The 24,000-nt window shown below is 44.3% G+C and overlaps 1 protein-coding gene across 1 annotated transcript in view; it reads left to right on the top strand.

Annotated features, from left to right (window-relative positions):
• Positions 1–24,000, top strand: part of ERC2 (ELKS/RAB6-interacting/CAST family member 2) — a 1,040,188-nt gene that overhangs the window by 632,468 nt on the left and 383,720 nt on the right. The window contains exon 17 of the mRNA XM_088472750.1: positions 21,398–21,558. Within this exon, the coding sequence (XP_088328876.1) occupies positions 21,398–21,558 (161 nt within the window). The remainder of the gene's footprint in view (positions 1–21,397; positions 21,559–24,000) is intronic.

Below are 24,000 nucleotides of genomic sequence, written 5' to 3'. Positions count from 1 at the left end.
AAGTGCTACGATGCAGGGGCCGCAGCTTTTTTCCACACCAAGTTCCGTTTTCAGTCTCAGGTGCACACTAATATACAAGTGTCACATGGCAAATTAATCAGCACAGTCTCCTGGTGTGTCCTAGGTGCATCACATTGCCCGACACTAGCAGAGTTACACGGAACCGGACGGCTCTCTCACGCCAGGCATATTACACTAAATGGCGTATTGAGGCTAGACGAGCAAGGAAACATCTGTATATAACGGAACTAAATGCGTATATATTCACCCGTATACAGAGTTGTACTCTTCTCACTGGCAGACCACCCCTATCCGCGTGCTTGGCTTCATATTTGTCATCATTATCAGTTCCCACTTAACTGGAGCCCTATGCCAGGTGCAAAAGATTGTTCTAAACACAGGCACGTAAGCACAACTCTGCATAGCCAGCGGATCTGTCAACATGCCCACATTGCTTACATGAGAACGCCCCATTACAGCCCAGTGACAGCCCTTCCGCTGCAAATAGAGATGTGACTGAGATGTGTATGACTGCACTATCTTTAATTGTGCACAATTGTTTCAGGAGTGTGCTCAGTGCAAAAACATGCAAGCAACGCACAGCAAAAGGACTTGTGTTCAACACAGCCCATATGTCATGAATGAGCTTGGTAATTTTGGGCCCAATTCAGTCCCGGAAGTGGCGTCCGCTCGTAGCTGGCCGATCTTTGCATTCTGCGCATGCGTATAAGCCGCAGTGCGCGTACGCAAGCCAGTCTTAGCGATCGGGAATTGGGCGCTTGAACTACACAGACTAAGCGCTAATTTCAGGGATAGATAGTGCCGTTTGTGGGTGGTGTCAGGGGAAAGTCTATGTAAACGGGGGTGTGGATGTGTGCACGCAGACGTGCCTGTGTGTTCTAACGGCGTTTCGTGGGCGTGCATACTTAACATGGAGGTGTCATTGTACACCTCACCTGGTTGTATTTCAGCCTGCAGTGATCGCAGTACTTGCGGCAGGGTAGGGTCTACCTCAAGGGCTACGAGCAGCCCCAATGGCTCTCGATGTTACTGATATTGCATACCATCGTCCACTGCAACGCTGGAAGAGCTGGGTCATTGCAGACCTGGCTCCAGTGTGGCTGGCTTCAGCGGCGTTTGGAAATTACATCATCTCCAAGCTTCCACTGCAACGCCTGAAGAGCCGGGTCACTGCAGACCCAGCGCCGGTGTGAACAGTGTCGGGGTGTAAAAGGGGTCTGTCCCGGGTCTGATCTGGGTTGGAAACGTGTTCCAAATCCTGAGTCAGACCTGGGACGTTTTGTAAAAGGGGTATGTAGTTAGGGAAACCCTACTTTATAGGATGAAGTTACAGCATACAGTGTTTTATAGGATGAAGTTACAGCATACAGTGTTACATTGTATACCTCCCAGTGACAAAAGAGCTGTCACTCCCTTCAAGCTTTTAGGAAAGGCCAAATAGAGGACAGTGGAAATAGAGATTAAAGGCACCAGATGAGGGGAGGCTAAGTACAAAGACTGCTGACTTTTTCCAGGTCATACAGAGAATAATTGGCACTTATAGGATTTAAACAAGCTTCTATTTTACACAGTACTTTCTTCACTTGTGTAATAACCAACAACTGATTAATATCATACAGCAAATAGCAATTTATGCAAACTGCACGTGTAACCCAACATACAGTACATATATTTCACATGTTACAACAAAGTCATTGGATTTTCAGATGATTTAACCTGGTGGTCTTTTCACTCCCCACCCAAAAACTAATGCTAAATTCTTTACTTTACAATGGCAAAAAAAAAAAAAGAATCTGTACATGCCCGGGGTCAGTATAGGAGCGTAGAATTTATGGGATGTTTAGGTTGCCTGCTGTAGTGTTTAGCGTGTCTGCACTGTGTTTACCTCCCTTTTAGATGGCATCAGCCGCCTAGTGTGGCCCAGGTTTAGGATTTTACTTTCACATTCTTCTCTGTTAGAAATTTTCATAAATATTTAAAAATATGTGGCCTAGCTGTTATCACCCTGTAGACCAAGGGGTAAATTTACTAAAGTGAGAGTTTTTAGAAGTGAGTTTTAAAAGTGATGTTGCCCATAGCAACCAATCAGATTCTACTTAACATTTAACTAGCACCTTCTAGAAGATAATAGCTAGAATCTGATTGGTTGCTATGGACAGCATCACTTTTAAAACTCACTTCTAAAAACTCTCACTTTAGTAAATTTACCCCCAAGAGTTGAATAAAAGTCAGTTTTGAGAACACATCTTTCATGTTTTCACTCTGCATACACAGGAGGAGGGTGTATGCAATTGCAGGCGATGGTAAGTTTGCAACTCAGGGGCCTATTCATCAATGATTAATAGCCCGGTAGCCATGCAGAAATGCTAGTTTACGCATATTTTAGTTACCAGGCCATTCATCATTAGGGGTTCGGTAGGACCACCTGAACTGAAAGTTTTCGTAGTTTGCATGCGAGAACAAGCGCCATCTTCAGACGGCTATTGTTCTCGGTCCCCGCTTTTTCGTTTGGGAAGGAGTTTCGGGGATGCGAAGAGGGATCCGAGCGGATCCCTCCACCGCCTCCTCACTACCTCCCCGGCGGCTGTGCGCATGCGTGACACATGCGTTGCCGGGACAACGGCTATGCATGTTACAGTTTTTCAGACAGGGGCAGAACTATGGGAGACAATAGAGGCGCCTGCCGCTAGGCTCCATCTCTGAAGGGGCACCTCCTCCATTATCCACAACATATTCACTCCACTTATGGGTGTAACTATGTACCTGGAGTGTACCGTCACAGCCGCCCAATGCATGACACCTCATCCCGGCACCTGAGAAGCCACCATACATTAGTGGAGAGCTCCATGTCAGACCATCAGCTGCTGCCTTCGTCTATCTATAGCCTGTCTGCTTGTGAATTGCTACATTACAGTGTCAGTGGCAATATATTTAAACATTTATTTTATTTTTGAATAATGATTTTTTAAATGGAATAAAGGCTTTCAAATGGGATGTGGTCAATATCCTGACTACGGGGATTCCGGCGCTCAGAATGCCGGTGACGGAATCCCGACACTTGTCAGAATCCCGACCACCAGAATCCCGAAGGTGAGTAGCTGGGATGGGGAGAGGGTTAGCGTTAGGGGTTAGGGCTAGGCACTAGGGGGAGGATTAGGTTTAGGGTGCGGGGAGGTTAGGTTTAGGCACTAGAGGGAGAGGTTGGGGTCAGGCACCGGGGAGGAAGGGTTAAGGAAGGGAGAGGGGGAGGATTAGATTACTGACTAACAAGTGTCTGTATCCTAACCCTGACGGGATGCTGGCTTCGGGATTCTGACCCCAGGGATCCCAAATGCCGGCATCTCGTAACCAACCCTATCAAATATTTGTACATTTTTTTAATAAATGTAATTTGCACCTATCAGGCATGTTTGGAGCACAAGGATGGAATTCTGACCAAAAGAAAGCTCCATAACGTGTGCATATGGGGTATAGGTGATATGAAAGAGCAAAATACATACACAAAGAGGGAGTAAGAGAAACACAAACACTGGTGGGGGAGGGCAGGCAAGAAGAGACAGAGTGAGACCCCCCCCAGTTGGACAGAGATGTGCACATAAAACATACATACACATATACAAAGTGTGTATTGTGTGTGGGGAGGTGGCAGAGGCACGCATGGGGAGTCAGAGGGAGAGATAAACACATATACAACTGAAACACCCATCGCTCTGCTTCCATTTGGCTTCTGCTAGGCAGCATCTAAATTTAGCACTTCATGTACAAAGTCCTTTTTAATGTGACGCAGTAGCCAGCCCTATACCTGCTGTCCCTAACACACAGTGCTTAATAATAATATGCCTACAGTGTTTAATATGGTCTGCAGCCAGGCGCCTTACCTGAAGCAGACAGGAGCATCGGAGGAGTACAGTGCAGTCACAGTGCCACCGGAGCAGAGGTCCATGGGAACTTGCTGGGAGGAGTTACACGCGGCCACAGAGAATCCCTCATGGCTGTGGCTAAGAGGAGCAGATGCGCATGCGCAGCAGCTTCTATCACTAACACAGCCCGTTCAGAGCTGTCACTAACAAAGCCTGTTAGGAGCCCGTCTCCGAAGAGATGGATACAAAGATCTCCATCTAAAAAAAAACCCCAGAAAACGGTCAGCTGCGGTGATGGTTTGGCGGGCGGGGGGGTTTCTAGATACTCAGAAACCCCCCCTGTGTGCGCTACTGGTAGGTCTGGTTCAAGTTCATTATTATGGCTATGAAGCTGAGCGTGCAGATGGGGCCTGTCTTGTTGCAGAGGTCTGTACAGCATAAGGGTGATTAAACGCATTTAGGGGCCTATTAATCTTTTTTTACTGATATAAAAGACTCCTCCAAGCCCTTAAATACGCAGTCGTTTAGTAAGCAGATCGTATTTTCCATAGTTGTGATGGGGAATGCGACCTGTATCAGACTTACTAAAAGAAATTGTAAAAAAATACAGGGAGGGAGTCCTGCGATAATAACGCTATATGGAGATGGCATTATGCAGGCTTTCCCCGTTTCCCCTACTCCAACTCAGCCTTCCCTGCCTGCTGATAGGCAGAGCAGAGCCCAGAGTAGGTTCCTGTGATCAGCCATGTGTGTCTGATAGACCATAGGCTGATCGCAAAAATATATATATATATATATTTATAATAGAAAATTGAAAAAAAAACATTTACAGATGTGCCCAACTAGTTTGTTGCTCCATACAGCCATGTAGCGCGCCATGCATCTCGCGCCACACATTAGCCTTGAGTCGCGCCACACAGAATGTTTCATAACGGAACATAGCATAGCACTGGAAAAAAGTCATCGTGTAATACAACTTTTTGTCCACCAGGTGTCACTTTTCCTAAACTACACAGCACATGCATCAGAGGCCCTGATTCAGAGCCGGATGCTCTGACAGAGCACTCTCTCTGAATCAGGGCCGGTCTTTTTTTTTTTTTAGAACGGCCTCCTGGCCGCTCGCATAGCCATGGGTGACCAACCACATCTATAGCGAGCGGCCAGGAAGATGGTCGCGATGATCAAGACCATTGCAACCATCGGGCTTGTGACGAGACCCTTGTGGTAGGGTCTCGTTGCCGCAAGCCCCAGAGAGATTTCGGCTCTAACAGAGCCGGAATCTCTCCACTGACATCACTTGTGATGTCAGTGGGGCCGGCCCCAAACGGTAGGCGTTCACATGGGAACACCTCCGTTTGGGCAGCCACCCCCCTGGCCCGCCCACCAAAGGGGATGTGCTGTCACTCAACATCGACAGCACGGCCCCTTTGTTACGAGACCCGGAGCAACGGATTGCCCGTCGCTATCCGGGTCTCGCGCATACGCACGACGGAGCCGGCTCCGTCGCGTGCATGCGCTCTGGGCCACCATTGACCCGGTTGCAAGCGCTCAGCACTTGTGACCGGGTCTGAATCTGGCCCAGAGTTCCAATGCATTTTCTGTATCACTGCGTGATGATTGACTGACAGAAGCTGTGATTCGGTACACTATAGTACAGCATTTTGGTCATGGAATCAGTGTTGTAGAAGAATGTGTAATAAAGTATTAAATAATAACAGTACAGTATGTGTGTGAGTCCTGTACTGTTAAAAAAAATATATATATATATTTTTGTCTCAATAGCACAAGCAGCTTATGCTGATTAAAATGATATGCAGCATGCCTATGTTCTGTGAGCCAGTGCGGGTGTATCTGCACGTGAAACGCTATGTTACAGCATCAGCGACTATTACACTGCCGGTAATGACATTGTACACATTGCCTGGTTTAATTCGTACACTTCACATCACATACACGACAGGTGCATCTCTCAACATGGCTAGTGTGTGTGGGCTAGTGGTTAAAGTCTGCCCCTTGCAATTTGGGGTCCGGGATTCGATTCATGGAACTGGAAGTTTTTTTTTTCCTTTAGTTTTTAAATCTTCACTACTGGATTAAAAATAAATCACTTGGTGGTGTGTGAATTCTATTATTTATACAACTACATATACAGATGGGTCATCATACATCCAGGCTCCTTGCACTTTAAACAGGCCTTCTAGTCGTGTCATGCCATGGCGTGACTCGGTAGCGCGAGCGTCTTTTATGCGACTTTTTACCTCCAAATGCGTCTGAATCATACAGCGAATCGAATCGATAGCACAAGCAGCTTCTGCTGATTAAAGTTATATGTAGCATGCTTATGTTCTGTGAGCCAGTGCGGGTGTATCTGCACGGAAAACTCTACATTATAGTATCAGCGACTGTAACACTGTAACATAGTGATTTGCTTGCAGATACACCCGCACTTGCTCACAGAACATACTGCTCAGAACTCTGCATTGGCCCCCACAGAGGTTTTGGCTAGTTAATACTATCCACAGGTGCAATTTCACCATTTAGGATTCAAGATAAAAATATTTCCTTTCCTTTCGTGAAGCTGCTGGTGGGAATCTCAATATAAATCCTGCAAAGACTTTTAGCTGAATTTTGTTGTGGCTAACCGTACCTCCTATTGAGGGAACAGAGGAAGCATCTCTGTGTAAGGGTGTGATATAAAAAGGCGATGTCCAGCATGTTAACAGCCGCTGAGAGGAGGATGGGGTGGGGGGGGGGCAGGCAGTAATTACCCAGGCCCTGGCTTGTTGGAGGGAGGCTGCTGTGTGCTGGGTTGCAGTGAGACCAAGGAGACTGCTGCTGCCTGATCTGCAGTCTTCTCTCCTCTGCCTGTGTGTGTGTGGGGGGGGGGGCAGCGATTACTCTGGATTTGCCCCTGTTTGAAGGCTTAACCACGCCTCCCGCAGTTAGGCCCTGCCCCCCGAGTGTAACGGGGCCTGAGCATTCGGTCTACGGCCCTGCATGTTGGCATGGTCCTGCCTTTACAAGTAAATGGACGGGTTCATTTCCAGCTGTGCAATTTATATGTGATATTTGAACAGTGTGGTCAAATAAACAAACAAAAAAACATGAAAGTCAAGCAGGCTCTTCCAGGTAGCTGGCCAACATGTTTCAGGATGGATCCACACTTTCTTATGTCATCCAATCCAAAAGCGATGAACCCGTGTCAATTGTTGATGTAGATGGAGCCATTTCTCTGCATTTCTAGCTGCAGATCATGTGCCTGAATAGTCAATAGAATACATGCTTTAAAATGTATGAATCTGTCTCAACCTTTTCTTTGTTACTAAGCCTTTTGGGAGCAGAATTAGTGCACACACCAGGGAAATACTTCCAGCCTAAGTTTTGTGTTAGAGTTTCAGGAAGTGGTGGAAATCGGACACCTGAGGATATATGGAAAGTGGGTGAACACCACAGAAAACTGTGACAGGTCTGTCAGATCAAATCTCTGTGCTTTGACAGGAAGGAATGAAGCTTGAAAGTAGAGATTCTGGTGGAAGATGTGTTATTGATGCAAGAACAAAATTCCTACAGGATGTGGAAAGTTCAGATGCAAAATATATATATTGTGTTATTTTTAATCTTTGAAAATTACTATTAGAATGTTGATCAAGGAGACAGTTTAATATTTTATGAAGAATAGATTTTCTGACGCTGTCGCGTTTGTGTTTTCTATCTCTTTTTTTTTTTTACCACAGAAGTTTTTATAAGTTATCTTTATTGGATATAACATATTTTATTGTTTTTGTGTATCTGTCACTGAATGCCATGTACGGTCAGTCTTTTGATCCTTTACACAACACACAGTTTTGATTGATATATGGTAGACCTATGCGATAATCACCACACTGCAGGGAGTTACCTCCCTGCGATCATCCCCCTGGTGTAGTTCATGCAAATCTCCGAGGCTGGAGGTCGCATCAATAATAAAAAAAAATTCACATCTGATGTCTGGAGAGACGCCAATTCTTTGTCATGCAGAACTATGTCATACTTAAACTAAAACAACCTGCCCCTCGTTCCTCCTTCTCCCCAGCTGTAACGTGTTCTGCAAGCCAAATACAGTCTGGAATTAGGAATGCTCAGGAGAATTGTTATCAAACTGCCATTCATTTTTAAACCCTGCTGGTCCCGATTGTTGTATGTAAGTTGTGGGTAAAAGTTCATTTATACTGATAAAGATTTTGAAGAATTAGTTATACAAGAAAAAATAAAACTAAGCAAAATATGTAATATTTTTGATTAACGCATACTTGCCAACATTCTGGCTGCCCGCTCTGGGAGGATGCAGCCAGGACGGCACAGCAGGGGAGTGTGATGCAACATACAGGGGTGTGGCCAGGGACATGATGCAGCATTGGGGAAGAGGAGGGGTGTGACAGCGGAATTGCATTATCGTGGCCCCACCCCCACTGCACAATGCTGAGATTACCGGCATAGCAAGGGGCGGGATCTGGGGGTATGCGAGCGGGGTCGCTGGGTGGGTTTGTGTGTGGGTGTTGGGGGGGGTCCAGAGGTATGCAGGTGGGTCGTGGTCAGCCAGAAGATTTTGCCTACTTTTCCGGGCGGCTGGAAGCACCACCCGATTTTCGGGGGCCTCCTGGCCATTCCGGGATAGTAGGCAAGTATGTATTAATAGCATGGTATTCCTACATTTCCAAATGACAACCATTATTCTGCAATTCATCAGAGCGAAGTTGATCTATATTACATTCCAACACCAATGATTCTGGCAATCCCATTATTTGGAAACTTGTATTTAATTCCTACCTGTAACATGTACATTGTGTGGTCATTTTATTGGAAGATACGGCCTTTATAAACATATTCACTAGGTAGTAGTGACATGACTGAGGCAGAAATGGCTTACATTTTCCTATTCAACATATAGGAGCCCATTTATCAAAGTGCATTTGAGGTAAAATCCCTGAAAACACCCGTATTTGGGGGTTTACCTTAAATACTAAGTATTCCCCATACCTGCTGTGATCCCTCCATTACTGCTGGCAGCCGCAACCCCCATAGGTTTCCAGATATTGGTCTCCGCATGTCCCTGCATGTCCCGGATGTTGCTGCATGTCCCGGATGTCCCTGCATGTCTCGGATGTCGCTGCATGTCCCGGATGTCCCTACATGTCCGGGATGTCCCTGCATGTCCCGGATGTCCCTGCATGTCCCGGATGTCCCTGCATGTCCCGGATGTCGCTGCATGTCCCGGATGTCCCTGCATGTCCCGGATGTCGCTGCATGTCCCGGATGTCCCTGCATGTCCGGGATGTCCCTGCATGTCCCGGATGATACATCAGGCCGATAGGATCGCTTTTTGCAAAGCGATCATGGGTGTTACTGGCATGCCCAGATCACATTGCAAAAGCGATCATTGATAAATGGGCCCCTTAGGCTCTTTGTCACTGGTGCTAATGAATTTATATTCCCCCATTCACTAATAAGTTCCTGTGTTAAGGTGACTGGAACCTATTGCTTTTATTTGGATGTTCAGTTAGTTGCCTGTAAGGCGCAACATATTTTACTTGACCAAACACAAGGGGAAATGTATCAAACCTTCTAAAGAGTGAACAAGTGTAAAAGTTGCAGCTAATCAGCTTCTAGATAACTTTTATCAAACACATTCTATAAAATAATAGGTTGGAGCTAATTGGTTGCTATGGGCAACTTCTCCACTATTTAGGAGTTTTGATACATTTCCCTATAGTATTTCAGCACTAGTGAGATAATGAGAACCCCAGCAGACACATTCCAGGCAGTAGAGATTATAGAAAATAAAATGCAGGCTGACTGCCAGTTATACGGTATTTCTTAGATGTACAATTTCATCTTGTTCCAAAAGGTGTCAGTATAAGGCAAGAATGATCGGGGCCTCTTCTGTGTGATCTATACAGATATAAAAGCGGTGGATCAGAATCAATGAAAGAGAGAATACGTTATACTTGCTTTTATCTGACAGGCAAGTCTGTGTCCAGTTATAGTAGAAGGGAGAGAGTTAGTCATGGACTATCATTTTTTTATATCTGTAAACATCACAGAATTCATTCATCTGACCTACAGTACATGTGTCGGCTTCAGTTTCTGCCTGCGGTTAGTGATAATAAAAGACTAGGATGGGTTACGCGTTGTCCCTGTTACCACCCAGAAAGCTGGACAAGAGCTCAGAGCTGGCTTTAAGGAAAAGTGCTAAGGTTCTGATTCAGTAAGAATCGCAATAGTGATTACACACGCCGTCTCATTGCAAAGTTATGCTAATGATTGCAATCACAATGCCATACGCAGCCTAACATAATGACGCCCACTTTACCTTACACATATCCGTAATACTTATCAAGACTTCGAAACCATCGGTAACATCGAGTACCATCGCAGCCTCACGCACACTTGCACAAGATCTGACCTTAATCAGGAATTGCTAACCTCATTACATGCAGTGCAAGCCCAAGCTGCGTATGACATCACAGTGGCTAATTTATACACGCCCCTGCAACAGCGTTCAAACGCACTGGCACACCTGCGTTTCGACGACCATCCCCCCTTCACCACCCCCAAACGGTACTGCCTGTCAATCACTCTGCAATGGGTCTGTGTAGTCACTGCGATCACAATGGAGTCGCAAGACGCAACAATCGCCCAATTGTGTGCGTAATCGTAGTTGCGATCGCTGCTGCATCAGGCCCTAAGTACAAATACACAAACATATATACTAAAACTTTTTTGTTACAACATTAATTTCAAAAGTACTTTTAGTCATAAGACAAAACTTATTTTTTATCATTAATGAAAAGTCCATTTTTGTTTCCTGTACAGTCTTGTATTATAGCAATGATTTGATTTATAAACCTGTATTTAGTTTTACTGTATTCTGAGTCCTCTGCAGTGTTTTAAAAAACAAACCCTAAAAAAGCAAAAAACAAACAAACTTGAAATAAATTGATATTTATGCCTATACCTATAGCCTATACCTGCAGCTCTTACAGCACATGTAGAAGGCTGAGCATGTTTTGGGATTTTCTTGAGACTAAACCAGGGACGTTTCAAGAGAGGAGGGGGCCTGTGTGCAGTCTCCGTCACGGACCCTTTCCTCTCAGTCCGGCAGCCGGCAGCGCACTAAGCGCAGCGCGGCCAGTGTCGCACTGATAGACTCTGGGTGCTAGAGTGTGCCCAGAGTCTATAGCGCATGTACAGGTCACCGGGAAAATGGCTGTGGTGGCCATTTTCCCTGTACTGCGTATGCGCAAAATGGCAGAAAAATGGCCACGGGTGCCATTTTTTAAGCGGTTTTCACAGCCCTGACACCGGCACTGACGTGGGACTCCGGAGCAGTAAGTATAATATGGGTGCAAGGTGTGCACCGCACACCCTGCACCCATTTTAAATACACTCCTGGACTAAACTAATTGCTAGAACAACCAATATATAAAGTTGTGGAGAATGTTCTGTTAGATGCATTCGTGCTCCTCAAATTGTCATCATAACTTTTTATGGCAGTGCTCATCATAGTGTCTGTACAGTATGTGGCATAATCCCGGAACAGCAGCCGTTATCATACACAGTTATTAGATTTTCTGTTATTTCTAGCTACTCGGTCTTAGGATAAAATATCCCATCATTTACAATCTGAACATATTCCAGTGTGCTAGCAAAAATAGTATTTTTATCTAAAAAAATAAAACAATCTAAGGGCTCAATTCAATTGTCTGCGAATATCTCGTGGGTGCCACACTTGATGACAGCCTGAACTTGCACAAAAGTGCTCGCAGCCCTATAGAGCCCTGAGCAAAATTGTACGAATTCAGGCTCAGAATGGGCCGCGAGGGATGTTAGGTGAGCTGACGTGGCCGGGGTTTTAACACGGTGGCAACAGCAACTCGCACCCTTCGCGGATAATTGGATTGACCCCCTTAATACATTTGCCCAGTTAAGAGTTCCTGGAGAAAAGTCTTAAAAATGGAAAATATGCCCTTAATAGTCCATAACAACATAACAATTGTCATTGGTATCCCCAGTTTGTGTCTAATATTCTATTTATTGTTAAAAATAATGCATAGCACAAAACCCATCTATGGATGTAATGATAACAGGTCCGTAACTAGCTATGGGCAACCGATGCTGGGACGGCAGCGGGTGGCCGTAGTGCTAGTTACGACGCTGAATAATAAATTAATGTTTTGTGAATTTCTGGGTTTTGTTAGATTATTGTAGCCCACTACATTATACAGCAAGGTAGGCAGGGGCATATTAAGAAAGGAGGGGGCTCTTGTTCATTCCCTATCCGGGGCCCCCTCCTCTCTCCCTGGTGGCCGGGCTGCAGACTGACATGTCTGACCTTCGACAGCAGCATCAGTAGACTATTGGCACTAGAGTGTGCCCAGAATCCACTGCGCATGTGGGCGCTATTTTCCCGGCGATTTCCTCACTCCGCAACGGCAATTTTCCGGCGTTTTGTGCAGGGCTGAGACACCCAACGCGGGACCTCGGAGAGGTAAGTATATGATAATATGGGTGCAGGATGTGCAGTGCGGGACCACACATGACCCAGGGGTCCGTGTACACCGCACACCCTGCACCCATTATAGATACGCCCCTGAAGATGGCCTCATCAACCCAAGGAGCATATTCTGTTTGAATACTAATTTGAGTGAAATATACTCACTCTTCCATTGAGAACCCCCTTTTTTGTCCCATATACACGAATGTAGTTTTTGCTCTTGAGAAAATCTTGAGGATGAGATAATGTGTTCTGATCGTACCTCATAAAGATCCACAGCTGAGATCTCTGGCATGTTGCAGCTGGCTTATAAACCCAACGCTTTGTTAACTGTTCAAATAAAATATTTTAGATGCTTCTATAAAGTTCTGAAATGAGAAAAACCCTAACAATAAGATCCATAGTTGCAAGGGCTCTTATCTGTGTTTTTTAAAGCAACCATTGAATCGTCCCATAGTTTGGGGGAAAAAAACATAATGATTGAGAAAACTAATTTCTTAAGTGTGTTTACTTAACACTTACATAAAGCATTTTACAGGGATGTGGGTTTTGCAACAAAGTATTTCCAAAGACATTTATCTAAACCAACTTTTTCTCAAGTTTTTTGCTTCTTTTTAATCAGACAGATTTAATTGTTTTGGAGTAATGAAAAAAAATAAAATGGTATTTCTTTTCAAGCCCCCTGCAAACATGGGAGTACCAATGTCTAGCTAAGTAAGCAGAAGTTAGCAAACTATAAATATATTTCTACTGTTATTAAAGTTGTCTTTATTTATAACAATTGACAATAGATTTAAATACATGTGGTTTCTATGGGAAAGGCTGCCTTGTGACATGTATATTTAGTAAGTTAAGTACATTTTTAAGTCTGCATCTGTCATTTTTTGCGGTCCTCCTACAGGTCATTATCTCCTTTAAAAATATCTCTGGAGGGCAAACAAAAATAGGTGCCAGATACAGTCAGTCTGTGCAGGCTCACAACTCCCAGCATTTCATGTGATGGCAGAGAGGGAAGGAGGATGTGACATGGCACGTTCCACAGCCTCTGTGCTCACTATATTATGTGCCATGTGACTGTGGTTGCTAGGGAAGTTCAGAATCATAAATGGTAAATACCAACATTATTCTTATAGGCTGCAGGAGTGATTTACGTTTCTTTAAAAAAAAATAATAATAATAATGATGGTTGATTACTGCTTTAATTACATATGCAATTTTCTAATCTTTACAGATATCTTCAGAGCATTGCTTTCTTCCAGCGACCCTTTATCATATATATACTGTTATCATTGATTCCATCACCTGTGAATACTGTCTTGTATTCTTTGATTACTCCTTATCATTATTGTCAAGTCATTTATAAAAGTGTAGAGCCTGAATCAGAATATAATCAATGACATTCATATTAATTTGGGTCCAAAAAGTTTTCTGCTCAGCTCCATCCTGTGTTTGTGTTTGTTAATTGTATTGCTTTTTGCTGAAATGTGTGTACTCCCATTACTAGGTGCTCAGGCATCTAAATTGGGAATAAAGGGTGATATGAAAGCACAGGCTATTATTTTTTTAACCTCACTTGAAACAAGTTAGTTGTTAAAAGCCTGAACATAGTAATTTAGTTACGTTTGCTTAATTGACTTCTAACTGAATTGATCCAAACCTGTATACAGTATGCATATTTATGTGATAGCTTAGATGTTAAGCTTCACTGGGGCACGGACTAATACCAACAAGTAAAACATTCTTTGTAGAACTCTGCATAATATGATAGCACTTTATAGCTAAAGAGTAATGCCCCTTTTCTACCAAAATTCCGGGTCTGACCCGGAGTTGGAACAGGGTTCCTATCCAGATCAGACCCGGAATTTAGCCGGTGCCAACTCGGGATATTCCGACTCTGTGCCGCTCACACCGCAGTCGGGTCTGCATAGACCCGGCTTTTCCGGCGTGAAAGTGGACGTTTGGAGATGACGTCATCTCCAAGCACCACTGAAACCGGACCAATCGGCCGGCTTGCGGTGCACTGCAGGTCATCAAGACCCAGAGTGCGCCGTACACACAGCAGGGTTTCACGGGCTACGCCAGTGTTAAACCCTGCTATTTACCTGGGTTGGATTGCCGGGTCACTCGACCCGGCGATCAAACCCTCACCCCTTTTACACCAAGGAGCTGCCCGGGTTAACCCTGCAATAACCCGGGTTTTAGCTCCGGTGTAAAAGGGGTATTACAGTAATTACTCCACCCAAAGCTAAGACTGTAGTTTAACCCTACACTGTAAGCTCTCACGAGCAGGACCCACAATCCTCATGTTCTCATCCTGCACTATGCTTGTCTCCACTAAAGCTGGGTACACACTGCAACGATCCGCCGATCCAGTGATTATGTATTGATATACATAATGTCACCTCGTACACCCTGCTCGATTCGTCATTCTATATATTCTTACATGGCTAATTTAACCAAACCGCGTTGTACATCCCATCATCCCATGTGATGTGCAGCACATCAGAGGGGACGATATGACCACACAATTCATCAAACAATGAATTCTGTGTACACACTATACAAAGGTCGTGCAGATTGGCCGCAGGTACTATGATTGCACGACAAATTGTGTAGTGTGTACCCAGCTTTAGTTTATCCTGTAGACCAGGGGTTCCCAACCACGGTCCTCAAGGCACACTTATGGTGCATACACACGGTCAGATTTTTCTTCAGATCTGAGCGATAGCAATTTAAAAAGTCGTTCAATCGTTCATATCTGAAGGAAAATCTGACATATCTGACATATTTGAACGATGAACGATGCGCGTTCCCGATGGTCAGTTAACTATATCTGACATCTGATGTGTTTGCAGTCAGTTATGGACGATTTCAGTCATTTTAATGCAGTCAAAAATCGTTCGTAGTTCAAATCGTTTGCAAAATCGTTGGTCAAATCGTTCATCTGACACATCTGACCGTGTGTATGCTCCATAACAGTCCAGGTTTTAGGGATAGCCATACTTGAGCACAAGTAACTTAATTAGTACCTCAGTTATATTGATTTAGCCATCTGTGCACAATCATGGATATCACTAAAACCAGGACTGTAATACCCCTTTTCCACCTAAATTCCGGGTCTGACCCGGAGTTGGAACAAAGTTCCTATCCGGATCAGACCCGGAATTTTGCCGGCGCTGACTCGGGATATTCCCGAGTCAGCGCCGCTCACACCGCAGTCGGGTCTGCATAGACCCGGCTTTTGCGGAGTGAAAGTGGACGCTTGGAGATGACGTCATCTCCAAGCGCCACTGAAGCCGGACCAATCGGCCGGCTAGCAGCGCACTCCAGGTCATCGTGACCCGGAGTGCGCTGTTCCCATAGCAGGGTTTCACGGGCTAAGCCCGTGTTAAACCCTGCTAGTTACCTGGGTTGGATTGCCGGGTCACTTGACCCGGCGATCCAACCCTCTGCCCTTTTACACCAGGGAGCTGCCCGGGTTAACCCTTCAAAAACCCGGGTTTTAGCTCCGGTGTAAAAGGGGTATTAGTGTGCCTTGAGGACCGAGGTTGGGAATCACTGCTCTAGACTGTAACCTCTGTCAAGCAGGGCCCTCCACCCTCTGGTTCATATGCTGCACTATCCCTGTCTCTACTTGGTTTATCCCCTAGACTCTAATCTCTCACGAGCAGTGCCCTCTGCACTCTGACCAGGGGCTGGCTGGCAACTTTCAGCCTAGGGGGCAAACAAGAGCAAGTGGCACAGTTTTTCTACCAGCGAATGCAATTTTAAAAATGGCCGTGACAATAATGTTGGGGGTGTGGTTTGCGTAATGTAGGTATGGTTTTAATAGCAAATGAAATATGAAAAATTGTTATGACAAAGAGCTATATCATGTACCAGCCTCATGACTAATGCTGGGTGCACTCTGACATATATATCGCCTGTTCTATTGAATGGGCAATATATTTGTAGAGCATGAACGGTGAGTGTGTAAATATGATATGCCTGTTAACTACGTCATTCACAGACGTATCGCATCTGCCCTGCAGCACAGCTGATGCCGATATATCTTACAGATATATAAGCACTTTTGGTTATGTTTACGGGAGACCTGCCGACCGCCCTTACACTTGCTGCAGTAGTCTGCCAGTGACTGGGTGGGCAAATTTAAATGCCCAATCAGTTGTGATGTCAGCGCAGACATATCGGCCTGTTGTATGCACTTACCAATCATTAGATAGGTCGACCCGTCGCCCAGGTGTGTACCCAGCTTTAGCTCAGACATGAACATTTAAGGCTGTTTATTATGGTGGGCAGATTTTCTCTTTAAAAAAAAGGCTTAGACTGTGCTAGGGTCACAGTGGAAATAAGGGCGTCTTCATGGTGAGGTGTGATCCAGCTGTGGCCACTACCGTCCACCTGTGTCAACCCACCGGCCCGCCCTCGCAGTCCCAGGGGGAAGCTGTACATCTGGGTGTCCCTCTCCAGCTTGTGTGGATTGGGCGTTCCACCTTCTATTGCGTGTGCTGCGCCCGGCCCTTTGTTCCACCTCCCCTTTTTGCGTTGTGTGTGTCTGCTGTGGAAAATACGGGGTGTAAATTATCTATTACAAAATGGAAAATGGGCAGGGTGCATTTCCCGATTAACAAAATGGACGTTGGGAACACACAAACACACACACACACACACACACACACACACACACACACACATATATATATATATATATATATATATATATACACACAATAAGAAAGACGGAGGCGGCACTCGGACGACTTGTAATAAAGTGACATCTGGGTTGTGTCACTTTATTACAAGTCGCCCGAGTGCCGCCTCCGTTTTTCTGATTGCGTCTATTGTGTCCCCTAGGCTAGGTATACACGAGGAAGGCACCGGACGCGGTTGTTCAGATACGACAAAGGAGTGCCAACCATTACAAGTTTATATATATTTACAGACAGACACACGCATACATACAGACACACACAGACACACGCATACATACATACATACAGACACACACATACAGACACACAGACATTCGCATACAGACACACACATACACATACAGATAGACAGACACACATATTCAGACATACACACACACAGACACACACACACACACACACATACAGACAGACACACTTAGTCAGCACACACATATTTTAAATAACAAAACAACATTCCCCTGCAGTTTATACCACTGTGACATATTTATATGCCCCACTCCACCCTCTACTTACCTTATATGGATGGAGAAGACAGGAAGCAGGATCTTCTCCACTCTGAGGCACGCCTCATCTCTGCCCTCTCTGACTCTCTCCTCTATGCGTGCAGTGCCATAATTTACTTTTCCAGCTCCTATTCCCACTCCCCCGATAAGCTAAGTCCCTTTGCCCATTCTCCAGCCTCTTGGGTTTCTGGGTAGGGAAACCTTGCTCCCCATTGGTCGACAGTGGCCATCATTTTGTAGCCTGATATTGGGGGCAGCCATTTTCTTTTAGTCCCTGCTACTTGAATTGGAGCTTTCTCAAGCTGGGCAGCGGCTGGGGAGCAGGAGCCTACCTGCCGCAGCCTTGCGGCCCAGGAATATAAAATTGTACCGGCCTGGGGCAGTTGGCACCCTGACCCCCGGCCCAGTTCGCCCCTGACTGACTCTCTTCCTGCACTATCCTAGTGTGCACTGCGCTCACATAGTCAAAAACTCTGGTCCTTTTTTCTTTATTGAAGCATGAATACATAATATATCAAACACAAGTTTGACTTATATGACAGAAGTAAAGTACAAAGTACAAAAAGTGTCAATATCGCATGCAGACAAATAACAATATAAAAGAAGCAATATCCACGTATTAGTAAATATACAAAATGAATATACTTGGACCTGCATATCATCATCACCCAGAGAGGGAGTGGTAGCAATAGTTATTGGGGTCTTGGGAGTACATATGTGCTTTGTACCACAATGCACCTTGGAAATATTTCCAAAGTTGATCAAGTATCAAAAAAGTGTTCCGTAATTTGTATTTTTTCTGCAAAACTTCCAGCCAGTCCATCCTAAAAACATGGAATAACTTTTATAGGAAAAGTTAGAATGGTGCCCCTGGACAAAGTGAAACTATGACCAACGGTCCCATTAATTAACAAGGAAGTGGTGGGTTGAGTTTAAAAGAATTGAATTGTGGCTATAAAGCTAGGACCAAACCCTCTTCTGGCTAGTATGTCATAAAGATTTGAGCAGGAGACCATATCAGATGCTTTGGGGCATCTAGACTTAAAGGAGACTAGGGGAATCAGGCCAAAGATTGGCAGCCATTACTGCCGCGATCGCAGTTCGAATTCCCGTTAACAGACTATCTACCTCTGACAAAACCCAGTTGATGATCCGTAAGTAGGAAGGCAAGGAGAGATTGCAACTGATCTGCTAATATCTTTGCCATCAATTTGAAATCAATGTTGAGTAACATAATTGGGTGACAAGGGGATGGTATTGTCAAATCCTTGTTCGGCTTAGAGATGAGTGTAGTAAAGGCCCGTTTAAAATTAGGAAAAAGGGGAGTCTCCACCTGTATGCAATGAGAAAGCTCAGAAAGAGAGGAGATTATATTATGGTTCAACAACTTATAATATTTAGTGAAATATACATCGGGCCTGGAGACTAGAATGTAAGACCGATATAGTATGAGCTATCTCTTCCTCTGTAATTTCAGCCTCCAAAACATCCCTTTGGGCAGGAGTGAGGCAAGGGAGGTCTGCTTTGTCAAGTAATTTGGCCATCAGGGTAAGGAGGGGAGGCTTGACAGAGGAAGTTATAATAATTTTGGAACACCTGGGCACTGTCAGAGGTCTTAATAAAGAGGTTTGTGAACTGGGGATCACGGAGGGCCGTAACATGATGGTGACATTTAAATTATGTAGTCATTTTAGCTAGAAGGGTGTCTGTTTTATTTCTCCATGGAAAATATTTATAGTTCAACTTCAGTTGGGCTAGATCCAGAAGAAAGCAGTCTAATAGTTTGTGAGATTAGATATAGGTAGTATGAGTGACATCGGTGGGATTGGAACTATAATATTGTAGTACAATATGTTGGTATGTATGCAACTCAAATCATTTGGTCCTAACCTCTTTATCCCATTCAGCCACATAGGATAAAATATGACCCTCTCATAACAACTTTGGAAGTCTTCCAAAATAAGACAGGGTTGCCCCAGTGTCGCAAGTTATCATCTGAGAATTTGGCCCATTTTAATTTAAGACATTTTTTGAATTGTTCGTAATGAAAAAGATAGGAAGGGAAGCGCCAAAAAGTGTGATGGGTGTTCACTGAGGGAATAGCTAATGACAATGATACTGGGGCATGATCAGATGAGACCGATATTACCGAAGTCTGTAGCGGTAGTGTCCTTGAAAAGTGTGTCAGAAATAAGGACACAGTCAGTACGAGAAAGGGACCCATGAACCCCTAAGTATAGGATCTATCGGTTGAACTGAACAATTTCCTGGAATCCAACAGGGAATGAGCGGAGCTAAGCAGGAGATGTGACTCCAATGGGATGATGTCAGATTGTTGGGACTGATAATTTGTTGACAGAGCGGTCGACCACTGTATTAAAGTCACTTCCGAGGATAAGACGATGATTCTCCCTACCCAATAATAACTGAGAAATATTTTGGAAAAAGATGTCTAAACCACTATTGGGCACATAATATTAAGTAGATTGAACTTAACATCATGAATCTGAACATCCAGCAATATATACTGTGCCCCCATATCTAGGATAGTATTCAAGATACAGTAGCATATTGTAAGTGTCAGGCAAAAACATTTGCAACACCGCAAGATTTGGATTGGTAAGAGGCGGAGAGCTGGAATTATGTAAGCTGGAATCATCATCTGCCTTCCACTCTGGTCCTTTCTGTCCACCTTTTCCAGGAAACTGGGTCATAACTGTAACTCAAAAAGTTGTCTTAATATCTCACAGTTTGATTTTGTCCCCTGTACTGTCTTTTTGAACCATTTTGTATTGTGTTGTTTGTGTGTATTATTGGCACTGCTGACACTTTGTAGCGTCATATAAATAAAAAGTAATACCGGTATTTTTGTGTAGATATGTTTATGATGTTAATAAATTAATAATAATAATAAAAAAAAGTTGCACTTACCAGGGTGTCTAATGGCTGTTATATATTCACAAACCAGTATCCTCTCCTGTCTAGCCACTTGAAACATGCAAATAGAAAGTTCATGGAGGAAGGGCATTGACGCGCTTAGAATCTTTCAAGATAGAAACAGGAGAAAAGAGTGCAGCTAGGGACCATGTGGTTGTCCGAGGTAACAGTGCATCCAATATAAGTACTTTTTTTTTTTCATAATAATTCAGGGATCACCACCCACAATATAAATGCGATGATATGCTAATCCATTGCGATCCATATGCCATCGCAGCACAACATAAGGACACCCACCTTAACTTACACACATCCGTAAGGTTTAGCAAGACTGCGAAACCATCGGTAACATTGAGTACAATAGGAGCCTCACACACACTTGCACAAGATCTGACCTTACTCAGAAATTACTAACCTCATCGCACGCCAAGCTGCGTACGGCATCACAGTGTATCATTTATGCACGCCCCTGTAATGGCGTTCAAACTTACTGGCACGCCGGCGTTTCCGGACCACCCCCGTTTTCGCCGACCACCCCCCCCGTCACCTCCCACAAATGGCACTTCCTGTCAATCTTTGCGATTGCTCTGCGTAGTCACTGCGATCGCATTCCTGATTGCTGTGGCTAGTTCGCGCACGCACACTGCGATGCATACGCACGCGCCAAACGCAACAATCGTCCGATTGCGTGCATAATCGCAGATGCGATCCTTGCTGATTAAGGCCCAAAGTATGTATGTATATTTTAATTAGACATTTATTTCTTAACCCCCCCTGCAAAAAAAATAAATAAAAAACAAATTCAAATCTTATTAATGTCTCTTTTAGATGGATGATCTTATGAACGCTCTTGAAAAGACAAGACAGGAGCTAGATTCCACCAAAGCTCGTCTTTCTTCAACTCAACAATCACTTGCTGACAAGGAAGCACACCTGAACAACTTGATGATAGACCGCCGAAAACAGCTCGAGGAGATTCTGGAGATGAAGTAAGAACACTGTTTAGTTCTGCTTTATTGTACACTTTAACACTAAATTCATACAGGCAACTGTATCTAGTGTTCACTCTACGATGTGTTTAGGGCAGGGTGCTGATCAGAGAGGAGGGCACACCAGGGCGCGCTCCAGAAAAGGGGCGTGGCCTCATGGGGGATGAGTGTCTGATTGTAGGCTTCACAAAGCAGAGTGTGGTTGATACAAATTATAAAAGGAGAGCGCACAAGACAACACAGCAGTCTGGCAAAGCCTTATTAACCAGCAACAACAAACAAGCAGGGGATGACACAGACTCAAATATAGGTCTGTATGAAACTAGCGGTGGCTATAGGCACTTGTTACAACTCATACATTATAAACACAAACAGTGCTGATATCTACATTTACATCTAGCTAACTGTACAAAATACAGCAGCTCTCACCTAGGCAGCTGTATAGGCACACTACTACAGGAACAGAACAGCTTGTCCTACAAGGGCTACCTCCCCGCTGTGCCTTAATGCAGGAACAGGGCAGTAGCAGTAAAAGGGTTACTGAGGTAACCACAGAATGGAAGAGCCATTTAGGAGACCTTTAATGAAGTGTTAAAGGCGGAGATAGAAGAATAAAAGAAGACTTACATAGGATGGAGCTGCCTCTGTGTAGGAGCTCCCTCCAGGATTTAAATGGTCAGATCCACCTCCAAACCACAGAACACACCTCCCTTGGTGTGCAATAAAAAGTTGAACTTAAAATGGCCACGGAGGGTCCTCACTGGCATCTCCTAGTCCTTTTATATCTGGGGGCAGACAGGAGAGCTGGGTAGGCCTCAGCGGGCAGATACAAACCTAGCCCTCCTCCTAGCGCATTGTGGTCTATTCAAATCGGGTAGGGCGCGGCCCCTGCTAATACATTCTAGTGCACAGGTTCTCAAACTCGGTCCTCAGGACACCACACAGTGCATGTTTTCCAGGTCTCCTCACAGAATCACAAATGAAATAATTAGCTCCACCTGTGGATCTTTTAAAATGTGTCAGTGAGTAATGAATACACCTGTGCACCAGCTGGGTGACCTGGAAAATGTGAACTGTGAGGGGTGCTGAGAACCGAAATTGAGAACTACTGTTCTAGTGGGAACATTTTTTATAAAAGTAAAGCCCCCCATACTTGCAATTGATTGCAGCAATCGTGCAATTTGCAATCGATTGTGTATAAAAATCCTTCCTTTTTTCAATCGATTGTGGCAATTCTGCAATCTACAATCGATTGAAAAAGGGAAAGATTGTTATACACAATCTATTACAAATTGCACGATTGCTGCAATTAATTGCTAATGTATGGGGGCCTTAAGTTGTGTTTATTTAAAAGTGCACATATCACCTACAGACAGTGCAGGCAGCTGTTGTGTGAGCTTGTTTATTGGTTTTTTGCCTCCACTGTGTGCAGTGAGTGACTGGTCGACTTTAATATTCTTGCTAAGCCATTATGTTGATTACGTCGATCGCTAGGATTTTTCCATTACACCAGTAGTAGTAGCACGACCACATATCCATTCTTGAACTGGTTTGGAAAATCTGTTCTAAATTCCAGAGTTTGCCCATGATATTATAAATTTTAGATCAATTTTAAAAATTAAGCTAAATTTGAGTAATTCTAACAGGTGTCGCCAGGGCTGCCATCAGATATTGTGGTGCCCAGCGCAGATGAAAAAGAAAGCCACCACCTTCTCATGAATCTAGATATTATTGTCAGTATTAAACCATTGCCGCAAAGTAGATCTGTGAAGTGTGCGGCTGCTGGGCATTGGATGTGTGGCTGCACACTACATACTGTAGATCCACTTAGCTGCAATCATTTTATACTGACAATAACACCTAGCTTCATATAGTTAGAATTGCCAGGCCTCCCATGCAGGAGCAAATAGCCCATTGTGTAAGGTGTCTTGTAATGTGTGAGGTCCTGGGTTTGAGTCCTGGATATGATATTGATGAGAAATGTGTGTTTTAAGTAAAAAAGGATATAAATGAAGGAGCACATATCTTCCTGTACTAACAAGAGCCTGCCTGGCTGCCTGCCCCGCTTCCTACGCAACATCGTACACTGACAGGGGGAGCACGCAGCATGCCGGTGATTCTGACACCAAACTGCTTCTTACATGACATCTGCCTGTGAATAACAAGCAGTTTGCAGGTGAGATCATCGGTACAGTGCAGGTCCCCCTCTGAGCCAGGGCCCGTTACATTAGTACTGGCTGTACCCCGCTGATAGCAGCCCTGGGTTTGTCTATATTTGAGCCATATCATGTACAGCTGATGCTAACACATGTTCAAACTAAATGTAAAAAATGTTTGCACTTCTTAAATGCAAAATGCAAACAACCTGTACCGGCGAGCTTCAAACACGGTAGTGTCCGAGGTTTGAATAAAATAAAAGTCTAAATGGTGAAATATATATAT

Source organism: Taudactylus pleione, unplaced genomic scaffold (assembly GCF_031769625.1).
Source record: "Taudactylus pleione unplaced genomic scaffold, aTauple2 ptg000128l, whole genome shotgun sequence".
Classification (NCBI taxonomy): domain Eukaryota; kingdom Metazoa; phylum Chordata; class Amphibia; order Anura; family Myobatrachidae; genus Taudactylus; species Taudactylus pleione.
The sequence above is the reverse complement of the archived record's forward strand: the minus strand, read 5'-3'. Positions and strand labels throughout refer to the sequence as shown.